The sequence below is a fragment of the Chiloscyllium plagiosum genome, unplaced genomic scaffold, assembly GCF_037043375.1.
Source record: "Chiloscyllium plagiosum isolate Xiang-an unplaced genomic scaffold, Cpla_swu_hap1 HiC_scaffold_27, whole genome shotgun sequence".
NCBI lineage: Eukaryota > Metazoa > Chordata > Chondrichthyes > Orectolobiformes > Hemiscylliidae > Chiloscyllium > Chiloscyllium plagiosum.
The window spans coordinates 85,572,640-85,600,092 of NW_028270165.1; the positions used below are offsets into that span (position 1 = coordinate 85,572,640).

General features: G+C 45.5%; 1 protein-coding gene across 1 annotated transcript in view; it reads left to right on the plus strand.

Annotated features, from left to right (window-relative positions):
• Positions 1-27,453, plus strand: part of LOC148144829 (uncharacterized) — a 167,782-nt gene that overhangs the window by 138,255 nt on the left and 2,074 nt on the right. Inside the window, exon 3 of the mRNA XM_087975443.1 lies at positions 12,416-12,841. Within this exon, the coding sequence (XP_087831569.1) occupies positions 12,416-12,841 (426 nt within the window). The remainder of the gene's footprint in view (positions 1-12,415; positions 12,842-27,453) is intronic.

Here is a 27,453-nt window from a genome sequence, read left to right on the forward strand (position 1 = left end):
CAGTGAATGAGGAGCTAATATTGTTAGAAATTGTAAATTTTCCATCTCTGCAGGTATTGCATCATTTCATCGATATTGTAACGTTTTACTGGCAGCACCGGGAGGTGTGGGATGTATTCATGAGAAACAAAGTTAAAAATCATACAACACCAGGTTATAGTCCAACATGTTTATTTGGAAGCACTAACTTTCGGAACACTGCTCCTTCATCAGGTGTTTGTGGAGCAGGATCGTAGGATAATTTATAGCAGGAGAAAGTGAGGTCTGCAGATGCTGGAGATCAGAGATGGAAATGTGTTGCTGGAAAAGCGCAGCAGGTCAGACAGCATCTAAGGAACAGGAGAATCGACGTTTCGGGCATTAGCCCTTCCTGAAGAAGGGCTAATGCCCGAAACGTCGATTCTCCTGTTCCTTAGATGCTGTCTGACCTGCTGCGCTTTTCCAGCAACACATTTCCATCGATAATTTATAGCAAAAGATCGCAGCTTCATGCAACAGAAATGATATATTGAAGAAACTTAGATTGTTGTGAATTCTTTCATCTTTTAGAATGGGTTGCAGGTTTTGGTTCATTAATATGTAAATCCCAGAACTTGTTTGAAGACACATTCTCGAGACAACGTAAGGTCTGTATCCCAATCTTGAGTGAGACTGGTTCTATTTCCAAAGTAGGAATTTATAAAATCTCACATGGATTGACTGCCTGTAGATTGTATTTTGCTCAAAAAGCGCACAATGTATCTGCAAATATAATTCTGCAAATTCAAAATCACACAAAAGCCTTATTTGTAAGTGTGCATGCATGAGAGGATGGGTGAGTGTGTGCGTGCTTTATAAAGTGTGTGAGTGATAGAGTATCACCTGTGAGAGGGTGTATATGTGTGTGTGTCTGAGAGAGTGATCTGCGTGAATGTGAGCGTGTGTGAGAGTGTATGCTTTGTGTGGGTGTGAGAGAGCGTGACAGTGAAGTGGGGTTACCTGTCATGTGACATGAACCCAAGATCCTGGTTGAGGCCATTCTCATGTGTTCTGAACTTGGCTACCAGCCTCTGCTGGGCCACTAAAACTGAATAAGCAGTTACATAGCACACATTGGAGAGGGCAGGGTGGGATTTGTCTTTCGATTTGCAGAAGGTGGGAGGTTCTGGGTGCTGGAAACTAGGGAAAACACATGCTGGAGGACCTTCGGCTCAATGAGATGCAGCTGGAAGCCAGGCTGCAGACACGTTGGGGGAATCATCAAACCCCCTACACTGTGGAAACAGGCCCTTTGGCACAACAATCCACACTGACCCCCGTTAGAGCATCCCACCTAATAACCTCCACAGCTAATCCTTGAATTTAGACCGCCCAATCCACTATAAGCTGCACATCTTGGGACCTTGGGAGGAAACCAGAGCACCCAGAGATGGGAGGGGGGAGGGTAGAAAAGTGCAAACTCCACACAATCACCCTGAGGGTGGGATCGAACTCAAGTCCCTGGCACTGTGAGGCAGCGGCACTAACCACTGAGCTGCTGCCGCGCCGCCCACAGTCTTGGATTGAAGGAATCGATTGGCTTCATGCCAGTCCTGGTGACACTCCAGTCCGTTTGGGGAATTGAATTTGCTTCCACAGAGTTTCCACGTTGCAGGGGTCATTGCGTCTCAGCAGCTTCAACGATCCAAAGAAGGGCTCGTCTACAGCGAGAACACTAGTCCACATTTCTCTACAAAGTTAAAGTTCTCTGCACAGTCAGAACCCTGGAACACTCCCACGCAGGATGCGTGTAATCACGGGGCTTCTCAAGTCACGTTGATGTTTGAAATAATTTCCCCTCCTGGATTCAAACGCTGCTGATATTCAGGCCCTGAGTAAATTTCTTGTGCACGCCTGAACAGCAAATCCTCCTCTGCTAATACCTTGAGAAAACAGATCATTGCTGTCAGTGCAGGGCAGGAAATAGGATAAGTGAATTCTAGTTTGTACCGAACAGCCTTCCCTATCTCCTACCCGAAATCTCTGTCTCCCAATTCCTTCACCTTTCAATGGATTCCAACTCGAATTCATCCTTCCATTCTCCTGTTTTTGCCCAGCTCCCCTCACCGGAAAGCGCTGAGTCTCGGTTCAGTTTCTTAGTCACTTCTTGCCATTCCCAGTATATTGCCCACATCTTTATTTCGTTTTTAAAACAGAAAGGCAGTGGTTTGCTGATGTCAGGATCTGAGGGTAATTGCGCTCACGCTCCAGATTCTCTCTCGCGTCATTCACAATAATCTGCACTGCACATGTGCAAAGAAGGGGATGCTGGGAGTGGGTGGGACGCATTCACCAACTCCCCATTCAATCAAGACCCAATCATGCCCACAGCGCCCCCTGTCTATTCTCTCTCGCTATCCCGAGCTTTCACCCTCTCACACACATGCCATCCTCTCCGTCCATTCTATCTCCATACCCTCTGCCCCCTGTCTCGTCCAGTCTCTCGTCCACCCTCTGCCTTCCTCCATCCAGTCCCTCACCCCACACTCATTCTCTCTCTCCTCGCACTCTCTGCTCCCCTCCATTCTCTCTCTCCCCCCACCCTCTGCTCTCCATCCATTCCCTGTCTCTCCCCCACCCTCTCCTCACATTCATTGTTGCTCTCTTTCTCCCCCACCCTCTGCCACCTTCCATTCTCTCCCCACCCACTGATCCACGTCCATTCTCTATCCCCACACTCTGCACCCCCATTCTCTCTCTCTCTCTGACAAACGCTCTGCCCCCACCCTGTGCACCCCCAGTGTTTCTCTAACTCCAATGCTCTGTCCCCGGGTCCATTTCTCTCTCTCTCTTCCCCCAGCCTCTGTTTCCCGTCCAAATTCTCTACCTGCACCCCCATCCTCATCCTTTCTTGTGCCTCGAGCCCTCTTTGATCACTGTATCAGCCCTTCTAAGGATAGAGTGAGCGCGGATGGTGATGACTCTACCTGGGAGATGGGAGGGTGTGGTGTGAGAAATGGCTGATCTTTAACATTGAGAATCGCTGAAATCATATTTTCAAAAACATCAGTAAAGTTTGAAAACAAATTCAATTATTTTTTTAAAAAGCTGCATTTTTTAAAAACTTGCATTGAAATCTATGCAATTAGGCCACAGTTGAGGACAGGTTGTCAGGATGGAATGGCCAATTCCTCGTCTTGTGAAGTTGGTTCAGATTAATTGGAAATAGAGTCATAGAGTTGCAGAGCAGGGAAACAAACCTTTCGGTGCATGCCAACCACATATTCTAAATTAATCTGGTGATCCATTTGCCACCATTTGGCGCATATCTCTCTCAACCCTTCCTATTCATACACCCATCCAGATGCCTTTTAAATGTTGTAATTGTTCCAGCCTCGACCACTGTCTCTGGCAGCTCATTCCATACATATACCACGCTCTGCATGAAAATGTTACCAGTTCGGTCCCATTTAAACCTTTCCCCTCTCACCCTAAGCCTATGCCCCTCCAGTTTTGGCTTTCCTCTACCCTGGGGAAAAGACATTCAAAAACTGAGCAGCCAGACAAAATGCAAAAGGAATAAACTGTTGAGCCCCAGAAAAACAAACAAGTCTGGCTCCAGCCTTTTTTTCTCTCCGATTGGCAGTTGGACCAGCATCTCTACTGGGCATACTGCGCATGCTTCTCGATGTCAGGAAGCATTGCGCATGTCCGCTGGTGTCAGCAAAATACTACGCATGCTCTTTGCTGTCAGCGGAAACGGCATCCAACATTCTTGAGCGACCAATGGGAAGCCCTGAAGGACCGGAAGGAATGTGGTCCTCCTGCCATTGAGAGCCTACCCCCTATTGTCTGAATGCGGAAGTTGGACTATGCGCTTGTGAAGGTGTTCTTGCTCCTCTCTCTATGCATGAAGATTGGACTTCATCCCAGACTGCAAATTCTTTCCTCTGTTCAACATCTGTGAGGACAACACACTCTTCTCACCCCCTTTTCCATTTTATTTTTTTCACTCTGGTGTTCAGTTCTTGACTTGCAGCAAAGTTGGCTCAGGTATGTGTCTTAATTGGCAAACACATGGTAAATGTAGTAACGCAGTGTGAAATGAAAGCCTTTCCTATGAAATAAAAACAGAAAGGAGGTACATTGTTTAAATGGTGATATATTGGGATGTGGAGTAAGTGAGGACTGCAGATACGGGAAATCAGAGTCGAAAATTGTGGCGCTGGAAAAGCACAGCTGGTCAGATAGCATCCGAGGTGCAGAACAGTCAACGTTTTGGGCAAAAGCCCTTCATCAGGAATGATGTGTGGATGTACAAACATGCCTCAGCTACCTTCTGCTCAGGCTTTCTACTCCAGTCAATGCCAGTTGTCACATCGGTGCAGGAAGCAATCAGCAAGGCAAGTGGTATATTAGCAAGAAGAATTGAGTTCAAAGTGGGGATGTCTTTCTGTAGTTAGGGAGATATTGAATATATTCAAAGCTGAGTTCATCTGACTTTTGAATGTCAAAAATAGTTATGGGGGAAGGCAAGAAAATTTTAAAAAAAATATTTTTATTAGAAACGTTTTCAAGTCTCTCACAACACCTCTATACAAAAAAGAACAATACCAAAATACAGAAAAATAGCAGTACAACAATGTCATATATTGTGATACTATTAATAATGAGCTACCTATTATTCTACTAGAACAAACTTAGCTTAAACTAAACTACAATCAAATTGAATAAAAATAAAATTAAACATAATTTAAGTTAATTTGAATTCTATCACATTACTTTATTCTATTTCACTCACCACACCTCCATTAAGGCTCCCATCCATGGGAGCACCAGTTATTGCACCCGTATTCTTTTCACCCAGCCTTGCCCTCCCAGGGCCCCATGAGCGCCCAGACTGATTCCCACAGTTATACCACAGTTCTAATTAATACTGCTGATCAGTCTGCATCAATATAATTTAGAAAGGGCTGCCACGTCTTGTAAAACTACTGTTTTGTGGTGCAACATATTTGTGAGGTCATCTTGGGGGGGATGCTCCATCACCAGCATATGCCACCCCATAAGCCCTGGGGGGTTTTCCAACGTCCAATTAATTAAAATGTTCTTCCTTGCACAGTGCATAAGAATGTTACAGTCTGTTCCTGTGTTCTCCGAGAGAAGGCAAATTTGGTAACCCCAGAAGAAAAAGTACCGGATTCACTTTAACTTTAATCCCCCAGGATGTCCTTCAGCTCCCTTACTATAGCACTCCAGTATCTCTGGATCTTACAACATGACCAATAGCAGTGTGTGAGTGCCTATACTAATTTTACATTTGGGACACCCTGGTGATGTGCCTATCTTGAACTTAGCGAGCCTCTCTGGCACCACATAAGCCCTAAGTAAAATCTTCAAATTCCTACCCTGTGCTTTGTTACATATTGAAATTTTCCTTACATTTTCCCATATATCTTGCCATACTTCTAATGAAATATCCTATCCTCGCTCCCGATTCCACATCCTAGAGAGTCCCTCCACATCCCTTAAGGTAAATGGTACAACGTACGAACTGAAAGAGCACCTGTACACCAGAGTACTCTTTATTCCACATTTGACCTGTAATGCTGAGCCAGGAGCGTGGTATTCCTCTGTATATAATCCCTTGGCTGAAAGTAGCGCAAAAGTTCCCGATTAGACAATGCATATTTCTGACTTAGCTGGCTAAATGACATCAAAACCTAACCCTCGATTAAATCTCCCAGACAGAAGATTCATTTATTCTCCCATGACTTAAAGCTGGAGTCCATTGCCCCAGGTTTAAATCCTTGGGCTGCCACCAGTGGGGTAATCAGTGAGGTCTTCAGCCAATTGCCCTTGTCTTGCCTCATTATCCTCCAGGCTTTCACTGGATTTAGAATGATTGTACTCTTACACTGCTCAGTCTCAGATTTCATCTTATCAATGAATAATAGATTAACTAGGGGACATCTAGACTGCAATGCTTCAACGTCAAGCAAAATCGACCCGAGTCCCCTCGTGCCCAGTCACACACATATGCTAAGAAAGCGCTTATTTGATATCTCTTCAAGTCCAAAAGGTCCACTCCTCCTCATCCTGTGAGAACAGCAATTTGGTAAACTTAATTAGGGGGTGACTGCGACACCAAATAAAAGAACCGAGCCAACCATTGAGCCTCAGTAATACTCATCTGGGTAGCAACAACAGGAGCATTCTCATGGGGTACAACAGGCGAGGAAGAACATTCATTTAAATCAGAGCTATTCGGCCTAACCATGATAACGGTAATCCGTCCCACCGCTGCAAATCCTGCTTTATCCTCTCCAGTAATTGTACATAGTTAGCTTTATACAGCTGGTGGAAGGCAGGGGTAATAAAAATTCCCAAATACAAAAACCCTTTTGACGACCATCTAAACAGGAACTGCATTCCATCCTTCAGATCAGGCACCTCCACTAATTCTTCCCCTCCCCCATCGGCATGGCTTCTGATTTTGTAAAGTTGATCTTGCAGCCCGAAAAACTGCCAAATAAATTAATTGTTTGAGTCAATCGAGGAACGGACTCCTCCAGATTGGCCAAGAACAAAAGGACATCATCAGCATATAGGGTAATCTTATGTTCCCCCATTCCCACTCCTGGCGCCACTATTTCAGGGTCCCTCCTGATAGCCTCAGCTAATGGCTCAATTGCCAAGGGAAACAGCAGCGGTGAAAGAGGACACCCCTGTCGACTACCTCTCCCAGGTTTAAAGTTATCTGACTTAGTGCCGTTTGTGATGACTGTTGCCCTAGGATCATTATACAACACCACCACCCATCTAGCAAAGGTTGTCCCCAGACCAAAGCGCTTGAGGACCCCAAACATGAACGGACATTCTATCTGGTCAAATGCCTTTTCTGCATCCAGGGAGGCCACTGAACCCAGGATCAACCTTTGCTAGCATACCTGCACCATGTTCAGCACCCTCCTGATATTGTTGGAGGAGCTACGGCTCTTCACAAAACCCATCTGATCTTCTTTCACAATACAGAACAACACCTTTTCCAACCTCAGGGCCAGCGTCTTGGGTAGAATTTTAAAATCTACATTCAACAGTGAAATGGGTCTGTATGAAGCACATTCTTCGAGCTCTTTCTCCTCCTTTAAAATGAGGGAGATATTAGCCTCCCTAAGAGAGGGCGGAAGATAATCCTGTGCATATGAATAGCTATACATCCCCAGAGGTGGCTCCACCAACACATTTATGAATTCCTTATAGAATTCACTTGAGAATCTATCTGACCCCAGTGCTTTGCCACCAGGAGATGCTTTATAGCTTCCTGCACCTCCTGTATTGTCACAGGCCCATTCAACAGGAAACCCGTTCCGCGTTTATACTAGGGAGGTGCAGGATCTCAAAAAAGGCCTGCATTCTCGCTGCACTGTGTTCATCTCCCTCTGACTGATATAACTCTGCAAAGTATTCCCTAAATCTAACATTAATCTTAGTTAACTCACGGGTAACTGTGCCAACCTTCTCTCTTACAGACATAATACATTGGGAAGCATTTTTCTTTCTCGCCAGATATCTACCTGGCTTATCTCCAAATTCAAACAATTTTTGTTGAGCGAAGCAGACCTTTTATTTCCCAGTGTGTGCAATGAGTTGGGAGCAGCCGGGGGAGAGCTGCAGCTTGACCAGTGAAGGCCTATTATAATATACTTCCTCAGCTATCTGCAGACGGGTCTCCAACATCTGTTGTTGCTCCTTCCTCTGCGTCCTTCTAGTCGTTGAATAAAAAATAATCAGGCCTCATAAATATACCTTAGTGGCCTCCTACAGTATTTCCGGATTACTGGCCGTACCCGAGTTGTTATCCCAGAAGGCTCTGAACTCTTGTGATGTACTCAACAAATTTGCTTCCCTTGACAGGAATGGGTCCATGCACCAGTGCTGTGCATCCATTCCACCATTCTTGATTTTACTATCTAAATATACTGGCACATGGTGCGAGACATCTATATTGCCAATTTCACAAGCCAATGTTCTGTCCAAGCAATCCAATGGCATTAAAAAGTGTCAGTTCCCATGTGGTACTTGTGTGGTTTGGAAGAGAAAGTAAAGTCTCTTCCATTAGGGTAGAGATGCCTCCACACATCCACTAATCCCAACTCCTCGCACATGCCCACCAACTGCTTAGGTTACGCAGGTGTACCTGCCTGGCCCCTTGGCACCCTGTCTACCTCGGGATCTATTAGGCGATTAAAATCCTCTCCAATGACCATGCGGCGTACCACAAGACTCATTAATTTAGCAACTGCATCAATTAGAAATTTAAGAGGGTGCACCGTAGGGACAATACACATTCAGGATGCCATACTCTTCTCCATGTATTAGAGCTTTAAGAATGACGGACAGTCCATGTTTGTCCTTAATTTGCTCTATTACCTGCAAAGGGAGGTTCCTTCTTCCCAGTATAGCCACTCCTCTACACTTGGAGCTAAAGGAGGAGAAGAATACCCTATCATAACCTCCTTGCTGCAGTTTCAGATGTTCCTTATCAGTTAAATGTGTCCCCTGCAGCAGGGCGATGTCCACCTTTTCCTTCCTGAGGCTTGACTGCACCTTCTTTCTTTTTAACGGGGGAATGGCTCCCTTTTACATTCCAGGTGCACCACCTGAACGACTCAGTAGCCATGGTCATCCAGGGCAGCCGGTGGTTTTCCAAGAGGAGGAAGCTTATCTGAGGTGCAGTGAGCAACAAAGACATTAACTCTATAAAGTCTGAAAACTGCTCCTATTAAAAACTAAGATAAATAAAAATCTAACCACCCATATAACTTAAGCAAACGCTCAAATAACCCCCAATTATGTAGAGATCTCTTACCCCCCCTCCCCAAACCCCACCATTGCCACCATCCTGGCTCCTTTCCACTGAGGCTGTGCCCCAAACGCCAGGCAATTCACAGATTGAATAAAACATGTTATTTACATTCTGAGAGTTAACAATGGTTGCCCATCTCCCCACACCCCTTCTCCATACATCTTAAGCACAGGTTTAGCCACCCCCAATCCAAAAACAAAGGACAGCAGTAAAAAAAAAGGCCCCACACAATGTGTTACTGACCGATATACTAAATAATTCCAGTTTTTTGTCAAGGCAGGACGTATAAAGCCAATAACCACAAAAAAGGGGCAAAAAAGTAGCATTGTCTGTAATGATGTCCCTCCCGCCTTCACCCCGACTCGATTTCTTTAATTCAGAGAATTCGCAAAGTCCTTCGCCTTTTCTGCTGAATCAAAATTATATACCGTCCCTCCATGAGTGAAACGCAATACGGTCAGGGACCTCAAGGAATATTGTATATTCAGATCCCTTAATTTCCTCTTAACTTCATCAAATGTTCTTTTCTTAATCCAGGCTCCTGAGAAGTCCTGAAAATATATTATTCTTGAGCCTTTGTGCATTAAAGCCTGTGGATCTCTTCCCAGACTTCTTGCTGTTTCAATCACGAACTGTTTTACTTTTTAATGCAGGAGGCGCACTAGGACCACGCGGGGCTGCGGGTCCGACCCGGACCTGCGCATTTCGATCCAGTGGGCCCGCTCCAAACTCAACAGGCCCGACTCCAACTCCAGCCCCAGGAATCCAATAAAGTCTTCGCCTTCCTCACATTCTGGAAGACCCACGAGCTGTAAGATATTTCTTCTACTTTAGTTTTCCAGGTCGTCCACTTGCTCCTGAAGGACCCGAACCTGGTCTTCCAGCGTTTGGATCCTTCCTCCTGAGACCTCGGCCACGGTCTCCGATGCCACGGTCCTCTCCTCCGCTGCCTATTCTCTTCGGGCCAACATTTGAATTACCTGCTCCATGCTTTTCCAGCGTGGCAGATAATGGTTCCACCGCTGCTCCAATATTATCTCAGAGTTTGGCAAACACCGAGAGTAACTGCTGCTGTCCCATTAAATCCAAAGGGTCTGCCCTGGGAGTTTGAGCAATGGTTCCATGCGTCCCCGATGCAGTAGGGGAGTGCCCTGCCTGCTGCACCCCTGTCGGCCCCTTTCCTTCATTTGCTTTCATTCTGGTCCTAAAGCTGTCAAACCACAACTATAGCAGCTCCAGACGTTCAGTAAGTTTATATTAGCAATTGTTTTCTCCTACGGGTGGTTAATGAGGTGGGGGGAGGGGTAAAAGTCCACCTTGCCGGGGGTATGGCACAGAGCCCAGCACACAGACCACTCAAACCACCGCCATCTTGGATTTCCAAGAAAGTGGTTTTAAGACCAGTACAGAACAGCTACAGGGTCATACAGCACAGAAACAGACCCTTCGGTCCAACTGGTCTATGCTGACTATGTTCTCAAACCCAACTAGTCCCACCTGCCAGTGATTGGCCCATATCCCTCTGGACCTTTCCTATTCATGTCCATTTCCAAATGCCTTTTAAACATTGTTACTGAACATGCATCCATTACTTCCTCTGGACACCCATTCCACACACAAACCACTCTCTGTGAGAAAAAAGTGGAGATCTTCATGTCTTTTTAAAATCGTTCTCCTCTCCCCTTCAAAATTTGCTCCCTAATCTTGAAAGCCCCACCCTAGGGAAAGGACACCTGCCTTTCACCTCATCTGTACCCTTCATGATATTATAATCCTCTATAAGGTCACCTCTCAATCTCCTCTGCTCCAGTGAAAGAAAACCCAATCTATCGACCTGGATGTAGGTGTATTCATATTCAGTTATGATGTGTTCAATGTTGATGCAGGCTCAAATGGCCAACTCCTGCCCCCAATTCTCTCACACTGTGTTCAGGACAGCATTAGGAGATTGGGAAAGGGGAGGGATAGATATCTTGTTTGTTTTTATTTTTACAATGCACTTGATTCCCACAAATAAAATCAACAGGTACAAGTACAGCACATGCAGTGTTCCTCATTGCAGCTTCAAGGTTTTGTGTCCTCTTCTTCTGCGTTGGCTCCAGCACATTCAGCTTACTTCCCCCACCCCGCCTCCCCATCCCCGCCCTGAGCCGTTGATGCTTCCATTGTTTATAAAATCAAGAGAGGGATGGATAGGGTAAATAGACAAGGTCTTTTCTCTGGGACTGGAGAACTATAGAGTAATAGGTTTAGGGTGAGGCGGCCAGGGGAGGGGGCGAGAAATTTAAAAGGAATCTCAGGGGCAATTCATGCAGAAGATGGCGCGTGTAAGGAAAGAGCTGCCAGAGGAAGTAGTAGATGCTGGTATAATTATGACACATTTAAAAGGCACCTGGATAGGTTTATGAATAGGAAGGGTTGAGAGGGATATGGGCCACATGCTGGCAAATGAGACCAGATTCAGTGAGGATATCTGGTCAGCATAGACCAGTGGACCAAAGGACCTGTTTCTGTGCTGTATATCGAGATGACTCTGGTTTGCCACGCCTGTCTGTTCAATTTCTCTCTGGTGTCATAGCCTTGATGTCTCATTCTAAAACTCCCCCACCCCTGTGGAGGCACGTTAAGCATTTTGTATCTGATTGGTTGCCAAGAAGTTGCATTGCAGGTTCATCCTGAATTTACACACTATATCTTTACTTCCAAAAATCAGACCTGCTCACTCTCAACAGTATCCCAATGTCGTGGAAGATATTAATTTTCAGGTGGAGATATCCAAAATTCAGAGAGGTGTCAGTTGTGACTGTTTTGCTCTTCTGTCCCTGTCAGATCCTGAATCAGCACTTTCAGGAGAATTAGAATGGAGCGAGAACAGAGGGAGAGAGAGAGAGTGGGATGGTGCTTTCAGTTTTGTGGAATAACAAAAGAAAAGAATGTTCTGCAGAAAGTAGAATTGCTTGTTCTGAATTTCTACCCTGGACTGACAGTGATGACTTTTGTAATCTCTTTTCAGAGTATTTGATCTGAAGATGAAATTTCAAAATCAACAGATGAAAGGCTTATGCCTGAACCATTGACTCTCCTGCTCCTCAGATGCTGCCTGACCTGCAGTTTTCGACTCTGATTCTCCAGCATTTGTGAGTCACTCAATCCACCGGGACTGCAACAATTTTCAACTGTGATCCAATTGGTTCCTGTTTCAGTACGTTTTCAGCATCATTGGGACTGGAAGAGAGACCCTACTGTTGCAGCAACGCACTGAGTGTGGAGCCTGAAACAGTTATCTGGCCTGGAAAGAAGAATTCAAGGCAGGGAGGGGACATACACGCGTTTGTGTGCAACTGTAGCTTCGGCCATGGAGAAACCATGGAAGTGTGGCGACTGCGGGAAAGGCTTCTGTGTCCCGTCTGCCCTGGAGACACATCGGCGCAGTCACACCAGGGAGAAGCCATTCTCCTGTCCTGAGTGCAGGAAGGCCTTCAGTGATTCCTCAGCCCTGCTGAGGCACCGGCGGGTGCACACAGGGGAGAGGCCCTTCAGCTTCCCTGAGTGCAGGAAGAGCTTCAGCGATTCCTCCGCCCGGCTGAGGCACTTTCGGGTTCACACAGGGGAGAGCCCCTTCAGTTGCCTCAAGTGTGGGAAGGCCTTCAGCGATTCCTCCACCCTGATGAGGCACCAGCGGGTGCACACAGGGGAGAGGCCCTTCCGCTGCCCCGATTGTGGGAAGTTGTTCACTTGCTCCTCCCACCTCGTGATTCACCGGCGGGTCCACACCGGTGAGAGGCCCTTCCCCTGCCCCAAATGTGGGAAGGCCTTCAGCGATTCCTCTGACCTGCTGGCCCACCGGCGGGTCCACACCGGCGAGAGGCCGTTCGCCCGCTCTGCCTGTGGGAAGTGCTTTACACGCTCTTCCGACCTGCTGAAGCACCAGCGGGTCCACACTGGGGAAAGGCCCTTCAGCTGCTCTGTGTGCGGGAAGGGCTTTACCCAGGCCTCCCACCTGCTGACACACCGGTGGGTCCACACTGGGGAGAGGCCGTTCACCTGCCTCGAGTGCGAGAAGGGCTTTGCTGTCTCCTCCACTCTACTGACGCACCAGCGGGTCCACACTGGGGAGAGGCCGTTTGCCTGCCCCGAGTGTGGGCTGAGGCTCACAATGTCCTGCAGCTTGAACAAGCACCAGCGGAGGCACCAATGCTCCCAACAATCAGATTCTGCCGGTAACTCTGCTGAGGGTCACCCCCAGGACTGAACCTCCTGCCTTTTCTGACAGTGAGGGTAGTGGGAGAGTTGTTAGGCATTTTTTGTTTTCTACTGGGGAAGTGGAGGGGGAAGGGGGGTGGTAGCTCAGTGGTTAGCACTGCTGCCTCATAGCGCCAGGGACCCAGATTTGATTCCATCCTCAGGGTGACTGTCTGTGTGGAGTTTGCATGTAATTCCCCCCTGTGTCTGCGTGGGTTTCCTCTGCGTGTTCCAGTGTCTTCCCAAAGTCCAAACGTGCGCATGTTTGGGCGAATTGGCCAAGCTAAATAGTCCCATAGTGTTCAGGAATGTGTAGGTGTGGTGCATTAGTTAGGGGTAAGTGCAGAGTCATAGGGTAGGAGAATGTATCTGGGTGAGTTACTCTTCAAAGGGTCGCTCTGAACTTGTTGGTCAGAAGGACCTGTTTCCACAATGTAGTGATTCTATGATTCTGTGAACATTGCTTCCAGTGGGCGCTGCTGCTCATTAAGCCCAGGACCCGGACAAACCTAAGACCACAAGACCATTGGAGCAGAAGTTAGGATATTTTGACCCATCAAATCTGCTCCACCATTTGTTAGAGACAAAATAAAAAACTGCAGATGCTGGAATCTAAAATAGACAAACAGGAGGCTGGGCACAATAAGGCAGGCAGCACCAGGAGGTGGAGAAGTCAGCATTTCAGGTATTATCCCTCAGGACTGAAGAAGGGTTCTACCCAAAACGTTGACATCTCCATCAGAAATCATTTATCAGGATGTTGTTAGAACTAGAGGGCATAGGTTTAGAGTGAGAGGGGAAAGATTTAAAAGGGACCTAAAGGGAAAGCTTTTCATGCAGAGTGTGGTGCGTGTATGGAACAAGCTGCCAGAGGAAGTGGAGGAGGCTGGTAGAATTTAAAAGACATTTGGTTGGGGACATGAATAGGAAGGGTTAGAGGGATTTGGGCCAAGTGCTGGCAAATGGGACTAGATTAATTTAGAATATCTGGTCAGCGTGGACGAGTTGGACTGAAGGATCTGTTTCCGCGCTGTACCTCTCTATGACTACTGGTCCTGATGTAAGTTTAGAATTGAGCAACTTTGAATAATTCAATCTTGTTGAATTCACCTCCTGAAAGGTTTCAAATGAACCCCTACAAGCGATATGAGGTAACTACGCCGAGTTGGATAAAGTATTCCATCAAGTTGAACACGAATGCGCAGTTCAAGAAGTCAGAGGTCACACAACACCAGGTTACAGTCCAACAGGTTTATTTGAAATCCCAAGCTTTGGGAGCATTGCTCCTTCATCAGTGCTGCTCCTTTATCACTTCACCTGATGAAGGAACAGTGCTTCGAAAGCTCATGAGTTCAAATCAATCTATTGGGATTCTCACCTGGTGTTGTGTGACTTCTGACCTGTCCACCCCCAGCACCTCCACATCAGAGTTGACGAATGAGATCAGATTTTATTCAGTATGATTTAATGAGATATTCATCTGGATGCCCTTATGCCTGAAACATCGATTCTCCTGCTCCTCGGGTGCTGCCTGACCTGCTGTGCTTTTCCAGCACCACACTCTCAACTCTGATCTTCAGCATTTGCAGTCCTCACTTTTTCCTGGTTCCTGTGGAAACTCAACACTGTCAGAGTTACAAAGAGACGCCAGTCATAGAGTACTATAGCACAGAGACAGGCCCTTCAGCCCAAACTGGTCCATGCTGACCAAAATGTTTGTCAACACTAACCTCATTTCCCTTCACTTGGCCCATATCCTTCTAAAGCTTTCCTATCCATGTATTTGTTGAAACGCCTTTTCAATATTGTTAATGTACCTGCTTCAACCACTTCCACTGGCAGCTGTTTCCCCAGGTGAACTACACTCTGTAAATATTTTGCCCCACATCTTTTCTTCCATCTTTCTCCTCTCACCATAAAAACGCGTCCTTGGCCTTGAAATCCTCCCCCTAGGGAAGAGACAGTTACCATTAACCCAAATCTACCCCTCATGGTTTGAAAATATTGCCTCTCAACTTCCTCTGCTCCAGTGGAAAAACGTCCCAGCCTATCCAGCCTAAATTCTAATTTGATAATAATGGCAGTGATGATTTTGGCTGTGTGTGTGTCAAGGATCTCTCATTTCTAAGCCAATGCTTTGCCTCTTACGTTCACCTGATTTTAAAACGAATGGCACCCCATTCATTTAAAATGTCCATGTTTTCTGTGTAAAGTCGGTCCTGGTCAGGAAATATGCAGTGGTGTCTTATATTCCCGTAGACTTCTTGTGACCGGGTTCATATGCTCTGTTTTGAGATGTATGAGTAAATCTTCAGAACAAAAGATTAATGCAGCCTTTATTCATGTCTCATTATTAAAACACTTTCTCCATTTACAGATGTGATTGAGAAGCTTCTCCCAATGAATCTTAGCCTGACAAATGCTGTTATCAATCATTTGAAAGTCACTGCAGCTCTGTCACAGCACAGGGGAGGGCTCTTTCAGACACAACGCGTCATGCAGAAAATTCTCCCACATTAGTCGAGCAAAGTTGACGTCTTTGTAAGACATTGTGAAACTTGAAAGGGTTCAGAAAAGGTTTGGAATGATGTTGCCAGAGTTGCAAGGTTTGAGCTACAGGGAGAGGCTGAATACGCTGGTACTATTTTCCCTGAAGCTTCAGAGTCAGCCAGACACATCTGTTGAATCAGGAAACATCTCTTCATGCAGCAGCTTCAGACAGACTGCTTGATAAAACCAAAACCAGGGGAAAAGAATGGGACAACTGCCCTTTCATTGTAGAAGTGGTTTAGGAAAGAAAAAGTCAAACTCTTTTCCCGGATTGTTAACCATTAGCAAAAACCTTAATCCTACACAAATGGGAAGCCTTTTACAACCCCTCCTGAAAATAAACCAACAACGTAATCTTAAAGGAGTAACATGATCACAACAAAAAGCACTTGAACTGAAACATTTGTAACAAAAGGCTGTACAGTTTGCAGGACAAGAAAACGGTTTTCAATTTCACCAATCCGTTTAAATCAGCCCCATTGGCTACCAAAAACGTATTAAATTTAAATCGTAAAGTTTTGACAACAGGACCAATCCTATCATAAAGAATTGGCGCTCTCAGTCATCTGCGTATTAGAGAAAGCATCATTTAGAAAAACAGAGAAGGACATTCCTGACAGAGGAATCGGAGGAGGCATCCCCGATAGAAGATGGCACAGAATATTCCGGAAAACACATAACCTGGTTGTAATCTGAGAGATTAAATTCTATTTTGTGTTATCTGAGTGGGACATGTATTGATTGGAACAGCATACCAGAAGAATCTTGATTTATTCCAGAATACTCAGTAGTTAGGACGGATTTATTCAGTTTGTTAGTAGTTTTGTTCATTTGTTCACCGTGAGAGTTGGCTAAATAAATTGCTGATTGTCGATTTTAAAGTGTCAGGGATTTACTTTTAAAACTACAGCAGGTTACACCACTTATCACACTGACTTTACAGATTAAAGGGCAACGTGCCACTCTTTGGACGTTTCAGTTTGAGATCTTGGTGAGTGGGGGAGGTGGGTTCAGCCTTCGCTTTATAACAGTATTGATGACATTCTCTTGAATGCAATGGAGTCAATATTAATCCCAGTCTCTTGGTGTGGTTGTGGGTGAATCACCTGAATTTGGCTCCTGACTCAGAAACCGCACAGAGAATCAACTGCTGAAACAATGATTTGCACTTTATTGCATGGAGCAACCACAAATAAAACCCCTCAAGTTCATTCAGCTTCAGCCGCCCCCCCCCCCCCCCCCCCACCCCGCCCCGCCACAAAACTTGGCTATCACCCGGTTGATGGCTGAATTTAACTGGGTTTCCACCGACGGTGCCCATCTCTGGAAGTGTCCAAGGGTTTGATGCAGTATAATTCTTCTAAGCACTGCTGCGGCTGCATCATTCTGGAGTTGAATTTTGGTGGCGTTTCCTCAATTTCCAATCTGTGGTGTGACTTTTGTTTTTAAGACTCTAACATCACCTCACATTGCTGGAGACCTCAGGTCTGTAGCTTACCTTCTTATCCTTGAGGGTTAGCTGTCTGTTTGAAACAGCCTGCCCTGCAATTAACCCCTCTATGTCAGGGCTTTCCTTCTACAGGCAGAATTAATTGTCCTTTTGTCACACTATTATTAAACAACATTATCTTGCCTGTCCCAAGAAACAACTTATTGTGTTGCCTCCTTCTTCCCATGGATGTTAACTAGCAGAAATTAAGCCATTTATCGTATTGAATCTGCTCTGCCATTCAATCATGGCTGATATGTTTCTTGACCCCATTCTCCCTGTAACCTTTGAGCCCCTTGATACTCAAGAATGAGTGAATGGTGGAGCAGACTCAATGGGCTGAATGGCCTAATTTCACTTTCTGTAGTGTCACAGTTTCTCGTCGGACCTTTCGTTTCTTGGTCCAGAAAGAGTTATTGTTGATTCGTGAAGTTTGGGAAGTTCTGGAGTTTACAGGTGCACGCCACGCTCCTCTCTGCCTCCTCCCAGAATAACGATTCCTCCTGAGATACTGGCAGTTCTTGAGATCTGTGGATATCCCGGAATACAAATCAGTGTGTCTGGAGGTCTCTGGTGCTACCCTGGAACAGAAGGATTATGGGGAGAAAATTCAGAAATCCGAAGAGCAAAGAGACTTGGGACTTCTAGGCCAGGATTCTCTCAAGGTACACTTACAGGTTGAGTCAGTAGTTAGGAAGGCAAATGCAACAATGGCATTTATTTTCACAGGAATTGAATATAAAAGCAGGGATGTACTTCTGAGGATCTTTCAGGTTCCAGTCAGGCCACAATTGGAGTACTGTACACAGTTGTGGGCTCCATATCTCAGGAAGGATGTACTGACCCTGGAACATGTTCAGAGGAGGTTGATGAGAAAGGTCCCAGGATTGAAAAGCTTAACATATGACGATCATTTGAGGTCTCTGGGTCTATACTCAATGAAGTTTAGAAGATGACAAGGGAACTAATTGAAACCTACAGCATACTGAACAGCTTAGACAGAGTGGATGTTGGGAAAATGTTTCCATTGGTAGGAGAAAGAGGACCCGAGGGCTCAGCCTTCAAGTAAAGGGAAGACCTTTTTGAGCGGAGATAAGGAGAACTTCTTCAGACCGAGAGTGGTGTATCTATGGAATTCACTGCCCCAGAAGGCTGTGAAGGCCAGATCGTTGAATACATTTAAGATTGGGATAACTAGGTTCTTGAGTATCAAGAGGATCAAAGGTAACGGAGAGAATGGGGTTGAGAAACTTATCAGCCATGATTGAATGGTGGAGCAGACTCAATGGGTTGAATGGCATAATTTCTGCTCCTATAATCTTATGATATGCTGATGTGTGGAGGGGTGAGAATGGGGGAAAAGAGATAAAGAGGGGAACACAATTAAAGTGAAGCTGGATACAGATACATAGGAAATACAAGAATTGTACGATAAATTTCAGACCACATAGAAGCACTGGCATACAGAGGGATCTGGCCATATAGATCTCTAAAAGTGGCAATACAGGCGGGTAAGGTGATCAAGAAGGCACATAGCACGTTTGCCTTGAGTGTTAGAGTTGGCGAGTTATGTTACAGCTATTTATTCCAGTCACATTCAGAATATTGCGTGCAGTTCTGGTCCCTACACTACCAGAAGGACATGGATGCTCTGGGAGAGGGTATAGAGAAGGTTCACTAGGACACTGCCTGGTCTGGAGGTCTCATTATGAGAAGAGAATGGGATAAACCTGGATTATTTTCACTGTAAAGATGGGGCAGAGAGATGACCTCAACAAAATGATGAGACACACAGATTGACTGGACGGGGGCGGCGTGGTGGCTCAATTATTAGCACTGATGCCTCACAGCGCCAGGAAAACTGGTTAGATTTCAGTCCCAGGTCACTGTCTGTGTGGAGTTTGCACATTCTCCCTGTGTCGATATGGGTTTCCTCCGGTTTCCTCTCACAATCCAAACGTGTAGGTTAGGGTGGAGTGGCTATGATAAATTACCCCAATGCCCAGGAATTGGAAGGTTAAGTTGGATTGTCCGTGTTTAAATTGCCCCACAGTGTTCAGAAATGTGAAAGTTAGGTACATTAGTCAGGGGTAAATGTCGAGTAATAGAGGTAGGGAAATGGGTCTGTGTGGATTATTCTTTGGATGTTTGGTGTTGGGCCAGATAGTCTGTTACATAGTCAGAGGCTTCTCTCCCCCCCCCCCCCCCCCCCCCCCCCCCCACCCCCAGGGTGGAAAAGTCAACTACAAGAGGGCACAAGTTCAAGGCGAGAGGGGGACAGTCTGGGGGAGAATTGAAAGGGAAGATTTTTCACACAGTTGGATGGTGGATGCCTGGAATGCACTTCCAGTGGATGTAGTGGTAAGAGGCACCTTAGCAACACTGAAGGTGTATCTGGATAGACACATGAATGGGAGGTGAATACAGGGACAGAAACCATGCATCGGCAATAAATAGCAGGTCGAAGTTAGGATTAAGACTTGACACAGGCAAGGGAGGGGAGGGGATAGGGGGTAAAGTGAACTTTCAAAAAGCAGGGGATACCTGTATGCTGATGAAGGGGTGGGTGGAGGCTCAGGTGGAGCATAAACACTAACAGAGGCCAATTGGATCGACTGTGCTGGAGACTCAATGGGACAGAGACAAATGCATCTATTTCAGATCTACCTGCACTTCAGCCGCTTCTGGACTGTTTCCGTAGGGAAGGTGCAATCCCAGGCTCAGAGAGCATCAGCCCCCACTGGAAGTAAAGTGGGTGAGAGAGCGGCCATTCAGCATAAAGGAACCCCTTACCCCTCCCACTTCACCCACTAAACAGGGTTCAAGATGTGACTCTCAGCAGCGGTAACAGCAGAGTCCAACCTGAATCCCTGCGCCATCTAACTTGTGAAGTTGCTGGTGTCTCCACAAGTTGCATGACTGGGTGAAGCCCTTCCCACACACTGGACAGGTGAACGGCCGCTCCTTGGTGTGGATGCGCTGGTATTTGCGCAGGGTGGAGGAATAATAGAAGTCATTGCTCCACACGGGACAGGTGAACGGCTTCACCCCAGTGTGGACGCGGAAGCTGAGCAGCAGGTGATACGACTGGGTGTAGCCCTTCCCGCACACGGAGCAGGAAAACGGTTTCTCCCCGGTGTGCATCCGCTGGTGCGGCAGCAGGTGGTGTGACTGAGTGAAGCCCTGCACACACAGGGGGCAGATGAACTGGTTCTTGCTGGTGTGGACCCTCTGGTGGGCCAGGAGGTGGTGTAACTGAGTGAAGCCTTTCCTGCACTGAGTGCAGGTGAACAGCCGCTGCCCGGTGCGCAAACGTCGATGAATCTCCAGCGCAGATGGCGAAGAGAAACCATTCCCACACTCCCCACATTTCCACGGTTTCTCCATGGTGCTGGTGCCCTCGTCTGTATCAGACCATAACAATCAGTTGAAAATTCACTCACGCTTACAGCATGTGTGTGGTGTTACTGGTGAACCCGCTGATAATTGGAACACTCTCATTCAGTCTGCAAAGCTTGTTCCAGTCACTACTCTGGTGTGTGGGTATGTGAGACTCTGAGTTTCCCGTCACACTGACGTTTAAAACCTAACTAAGCAGACAAACCTTCTCCCCTTTGTTTTCAAGGCCATCAATATCCACGCCCTCGTGAAACAAGTGACTGTCAGACTTTGATGTGATGTTTGGTCTGAGATTTCTGCCGCCAAATTCTTCTCTTTTAATATTCCTGTGAAGAGATTGCAAAGGTCATCACAGTCAGTCCATGAGAGAAAATCTGAACGTAATTCTAGTTACATTGGAACATTCTTTCCTCTCTTAATCCCAAAGATCTTTGTGTCGATCTATATGTAACTGTAAACCAACAGGGTTATGGGGCAGACTGCATACCTCCACGAAGAGTTCACATGGACTCAAGTTGCTGAGTGGACCTCTGTAGTGCAGTATTGACACTCTTACTGAAGATCTACAATATGCTGCAGTACGATATTACAAGCCCAGAAACAACTGCAAATCAGACAAGGACCTTTCAGAAGTTGGACCATAAACTTCTGAAGCTGCTGCTGCTCTTCCTCTCTCGCTCTCTGAATGAAGATTGATCTTCACCCAGATTGCAACTTCCTTCCTCTGTCAAAATATTTGTGAACACAGCCCTTTTTTTGAAGGATGGGATGTTTTCTGATCATCACAATTAAAGGGGTGTCTTCCCCCTGATATGCAAAGGGACGGTCAGTCAGGGGAGGGCAGGGTCACGTCTTGTTGTTGTTGTGTGGAATCTGTGACAGCTGCATCAATTCATCTTAACTCCTGTACTCAGTGCTCTGACTGATAAAAGCAAGCATGCCGAAAGTCTTCTTCACTGCCCTGTCTACCCATGACTCCACTTTCTCGGAGCTATGAACCTGCACCCCAACATCTCTTGGTTTGAAATACTGCATATGAAACTGATTTGGTGCTTGTTGGTATGTGTTATTATTTGGTGCTTATCTCGACTCTAATTCGGTATTTTATACTGAATGCCATGACTGATGAAGGCCAGTGTGCCAAAAAAGTTCTACCTGTGACTCCACTTTCAGAGAACTGTGAACATGTACTCCAAGATCCCTCTGTTCCACTACACTCCTTAAGGTCCTACCATTCACCATGAAATTCCTACCTTGATTTGACTATACAAAACGTAAGACCTCAAACTTATCTATATTAAACTCCATTTGCCATTAACCTTAAACCTATGCCCTCTCATTTTGGACTCCCCCACCCAAGGGAAAATACCTTGCCTATTTACCCTACCCATGCCCCTCATGGTTTTATAAATGTCTTTAATGTCACCCCTCAGCCTCCAAAGCTCCAGGGAAAATAGCTCCAGTCTATTTAGCCTCTTCCTGTAGCTCAAACCCTCCAACCTGGCAGCATCCTTGTAAATGTTTTCTGAACCCTTTCAAGTTTCACAACACCCTTCCTGTAGTAGAAATCACAGAATTGCATGCAGTATTCCAACAATGATGGAACCAATGTCCTCTCTGAAGAGGATTTTAAAACAATATTTATAACTACAAGCAAATCAGGTTAGTTGGGCATGACTTTCACATAGCAGTTTGTTTTGGTTGTCCTTCATTAACCTATGATTTATAATATATAAGAAAATATTTTGAGGGATGGGATTGTTGCTTGCACGTCCAACATTTGCTCCCCATCCCTCATGGCCTTTGGACCGAGCAATTGGCTACATGCTTGAATGCAGTTGAGAGTCCATCACATTGTAGTAGGTCTGGAGCCACATGATGTGAGCGTGTGCACGCGTGCGTAGGGTTGTGAGTGGTAGATTTCCCTCCCTAAAAGAACACTTTCACAACACTCTGTAATGATTGGACAAAAACAACAGTTCTGGCAGCATCTATGAGGAGACGACAGTGTTACTGTTTTGAGTCCGGTGGCCCTTCAAAATTAGGCTGGATTCAAAACATTAACTGTTTTCTTTCCACAGATGCTGCCAGACCTGCTGCATTTCCCCAGCAATTGTGCCTTTTGTTGCTGATCTCCAACATCTGCAATTAATTGTCTTAGCCAATAATGGTTTTCTGGTTGCCAGTACAGAGACAAACTCTCACTTCCAGATCTTTTTGTTCATTGAAAATAAAGTCCACGAGCATCCATGATGGGATTTTAATTTTTGTTCTCAGAAGACCGAGATCTCTGGGCTACTTAACCAGTATCACTAGATCACACTCTTCCCTTCACTGACAGTGACATTGACAATCTTGTCCTGAATAATTTTCTTTATTCATTCATGGAACGTGACACTTGGTCTCCCAAAAAATAACCAAGTGCCAATTCAGAGGGCAGTTAAGAGTCAAAACATGACTTTGGATCAAGAGTGTCACATTCACCAAACTGGGAAAGGACTGAAGATTTCCTTCCTTAAAAAAAAGTTTATTAGTGAACAAGATAAGTACTTATGACAATTGATAAGATCACCAAAGCAGCGATAAGTTTATATTCCAGATACATAAATTGATTTCAAATTGCCTCGAGGCCATAGCAGCATCAATTTGAAACTCCAGATGTTAAATCCAGGAACAATTCCCAAATGCCACCAACTCCCTACAATCTCTCGGCTTCCCAACACTGACTGGTCTGTAATTGCCAGTTGTCTCCTTTTCCTCCTTACTATTTACTATTCAATTCAGCCCATTGAGTTGACTCTGCCATTTATTCAGATCACGATTATTCTGGGAAACATTTACTCCATTTTGCTGCCATTTCCCCATAATCCTCAATTCACGTACTGATTAAAAAAAAACTATCTCAGCCTTGAATGCACGTAACAACCCAGGCTCAACAGCCCTCTGTAGTATCAAGTTCCACAGATTTACTGCCCTCAGGAGAAATTCCTATCTGTCCTAAACATGCAATCTCTTATTTGGAGGTTACTTCCTCTGGTCCCACTTTTGCACGTCTCGCCTGTCAAATCTCCTCAGAATCTTGTCCGTGACAATAAGGTTACCTCTAATTCTTCTAACTTCTAATAAGCACAGGCCCAACCTATTCAGTTCTCCTCATAAGACATTTTTTTCATCCTGGTATCATCATGGCCAACCTTCTCTTGACTGCCTCCAGTGCCAATATATCTTTCCTCAGGTAAAGGGCCCTAAACTGTTCGCAGTATTCAGTTGTGGCCTGACTAATGCCTTACATAGGTTCCCTATAACCTCCCTACATTTCTACTCTATTGAAAAGGCCAACCTCCCATTTGCCTCCCTATTACTCACTGAAATTGGATGAAGAGATTCGTGGATATGATTCCAAATCCCTCTATTCTAAAGCTTTCTCCATTTAATATTCAGTTCTTCACCTCCTGACAAACTGCATTACCTCATTTCCCCATCTACCAAGCTTTCGCTCATTTGCTTAACCTGTCTATATCCCTCTCCAGATATCTAATGTCATCCTCACCACCTGCTTTCACATCAACTGTCTCTTCTGCAAATTTAGCAATAGTACCTTCACTTTACTTATCTAAGTAATTCGTATATATATTGTAAATAATGTTGGCCCCAGCGCTGATCCCTGTGGTACATCACCAGTTACAAGTTGTCATCCTGAACATGCCCCTTACCACAACTGTGGTAGTTAGCCAATCCTCTAGCCATGCTAACATACAGCCTCCCAACACCGTGGACTCTTTGCTTCCTACTTCATGAGATGTGAATATCATTGGCTGTGCCAACAACTCTTCCCAAACTGACCTTGAAAAGGTGGTGCGGAACTGCCTCTTAAATTGCTTCACAAATATGGTGTGGACTGTAACAATGTTCAGGAGTGAGTTCCAGCATTTTGGCTAATAACAAAGAAACAATGCGATATATCTTGCAGTCGGAATGCTGTGTTCACACTTGTCTGTTCTTGGTGGTTGAGGTCATGACTTGGAAGGTGCTTTTGAAGAACCACCACTCATGCAATCAAGCCAGACTGATAGATTGTGGCCCGAGACTCTGCCATTTTGACTTCCCTCATCAATCTACATTCTTTCCAGCGAAGTTTCCGTCTCAAACCGCCACGCAATGCTATCTGTTACGGCTTAAAAGATAAGAATATACATGATTTTGGGTTGTATAAATCTTTGCCTGCCAGAATTATTTTCCGAAAGATTTTAATTAAACTGGGTGACTGCATGAAATGGTTTGTTGGTCAGACTATAATCATCATCCTCAAAGGAGACAATGCCAGTAATACCATTGAACTCGTCTTTTTGTTTAAAAAGCACAAGTTCTTGATTTATGTTTACAACTTACTGGCATTCACACCTGCACATTCAATGTCAAACTCAGACAACATAAATGAAATTACACCATTAATTTTGTTTTACAACAAACCAACAGTTTAATTAATAATACACAGTGAATACCAAGGCTGATTAATGTGAAATTAAATTTGACTGAAAATGTAAAATCGAGATGAGAGATAACAAATGGGGGAAGGGCAGAAGGCAAGAAATGCAGCATCACAGAAGGTGCTCCTCCAGGGAGTGTATTTTACCAACTACAACTGCTAAATATAAACAAACACTCTGACATGATCCTCTGGTTTTAATGTAAACCATACTCCCATACAGGAGGTACCATTTAAATAAGTTAATAGATACAAGCCTTGAGCAAATCCAGCCTCCAGCCGGGCCCCCCGCTTCTTGGAGTTCGGAGAGGGGTTCCCACTAATTCATTCAACAGGAGGCGGCTCAATTTATTGTAATGGGCACGGAGGGTACAGTGGTTGTGTCTCATGTTGAGGAAGAAGCTGTTTCCTCTCATTCAACAGAAGAGGACCTATCTAGTAGAGTTTCTTTTGTGGTGAAGCTGAAGTCTCCCATAGAGCCCTGAGGCTCAGGTTCAAATCCCACTGCTCCAGTGTGTGTAATAACATTACTGCCCAAGCCACGTGCCAATTGGCATAGGGATAAGAAAATTAGGGAAGGAAACACGTCAACCTGTTCAATGCTATCTCCAATCATTTCACTTCCTGTCCATTCGTACTCCAGTGAGCCCAGCCTCATTTAACGAAGGTTCTTTTTGAGAAGTTTAATCGGGCATTTTTGCACAAGTCAAGTTAAGAAAGCCGGGATCTCTCGCAAGACTGCGCGGAAGACAACAATTGTAATTCTAGGAGGGGAGGCTAAATTATGAATTCACTAATAGCCTCCCCTAAGCGATAGTGCAGCACAGGCCAATGCATGTCTCTGTGGCGCAATTGGTCAGCGCGTTCGGCTGTTAACCGAAAGGTTGGTGGTATGAGCCCACCCAGGGGCGGTGTGTTCGCTTTTCTTCCTTGGCTTCGAAGCTGAACGCTTTCAATGGGGTCAGGAAAATGTTCCCCAAACGGAAATCCTCTCCACAAAGGGGTTTCGGAATTGAATTAATGTCTAAAGTAAGGGACTGTGGATGCTGAGAAGCCGAGACAAAAAGAGAAACTCGGCAGGTTTGACAGTGCCTGTCGGAGAAAACAGAATGTTGAAATGTTGTCTCTGATTCTCTTTCCACAGATGTTGCCTGACCTGCTGAGTTCCTCCGGCAATTTCTAGTTTTGTGTTTAACGGAAAGTTCATTTCACCTTTTGGGATGAAACACCTCGACTCGCCATGTGCAGATATTTAACCCTTTCGAATCACTGTGAAGTGATTGAATTCAAACAAACTCTGCGATTATTCACTCTTTCTCAGCTCCACAGGCAGACATACCTGGGAAGTGAAGTTGTCAGTGTGGTTCTGTATTAGTGGGCCGAGTGGTTAATGTGATGGACTTGAAATCCATTGCGGTTTCCCCACGCAGGTGTGAACCCTGCCGACTACAAAATGAGAAATGTCGTCGAAAAGAAAGGGAGCTTGCTCCCCGGCTTCTTCTTTCAGATTCAAATCAGTGGAGGGGGAAAAGTATTTCACTCACATTGGGACTGGTGGGAATCTGCAACCCACTGCCTGTTCGGGTAGAACAAGCAGATACCCGCAGAGCTTCGTTTGAGGCTGTGAGCCAAGTGTTTCGAAATGAGATTAGAACAGTGAGAGGCTTGAAATCGTGATCGAAATAAAGGAGGCACCTGAGGACAACGGTGTTTCCTTTGCCAGTGAAAGATACTGCTTCACAAAGTTGGGCCGGTGGAAGGGAATCAGTGACGGTGATTATCTTTGGTTGTTCACCTTGTGAAGGTTCCCATTGCTGTGCATGTCCGTGTTAACGTCAGAGGGCTAGAACAGAACTGTCACCAAATACATTTACCAATCTACGTTCATCCTACCGATTGTATTAGCATCATCAACACTCCTCATCAAAATAACTCGAGAGACTTTCATCACAATTTTCTGTGAAGAGTTCTGCATTAGCTTTGCTGAATGAACCCCAAATTTCTTGAAGTGGCTCCTTATTTTCGGCCCTGATTATTAATCTCTCTACGCATGGGAATGGATCCTTCCCGCCCGCTCTATCTCTCATCAATGTGTGTAGTTCAGTTCGATCTCCCATCAGCCTCCTCTGTCTTGATCAAATCCAGGGCAACAGGATACGCTGGGGCTATGGCGCGGACAGGACAAGCCCAATACACACCTTTCCTGTTAGAACCATTCCATGAGAAATTTTGCAGCATAACTTTGGGCGTGCAGTTGTGGCCGAACACTTAAGGTGTTGGCGTAGAGATCCTTTGGGGCTCCCCCGCCCAGGGTGGTAACCTGCTGACTATGCTTTCTTCGCTGGCGATTTTAAATGACTTCCTGTTGGTTGCACTATCGCTCAAACTTCACAAAGCCCGTCTCAATAAAGTCCCGTTTTCACATGTCTGGTAATTTATTGCCATGCAGGAAACTCGGGT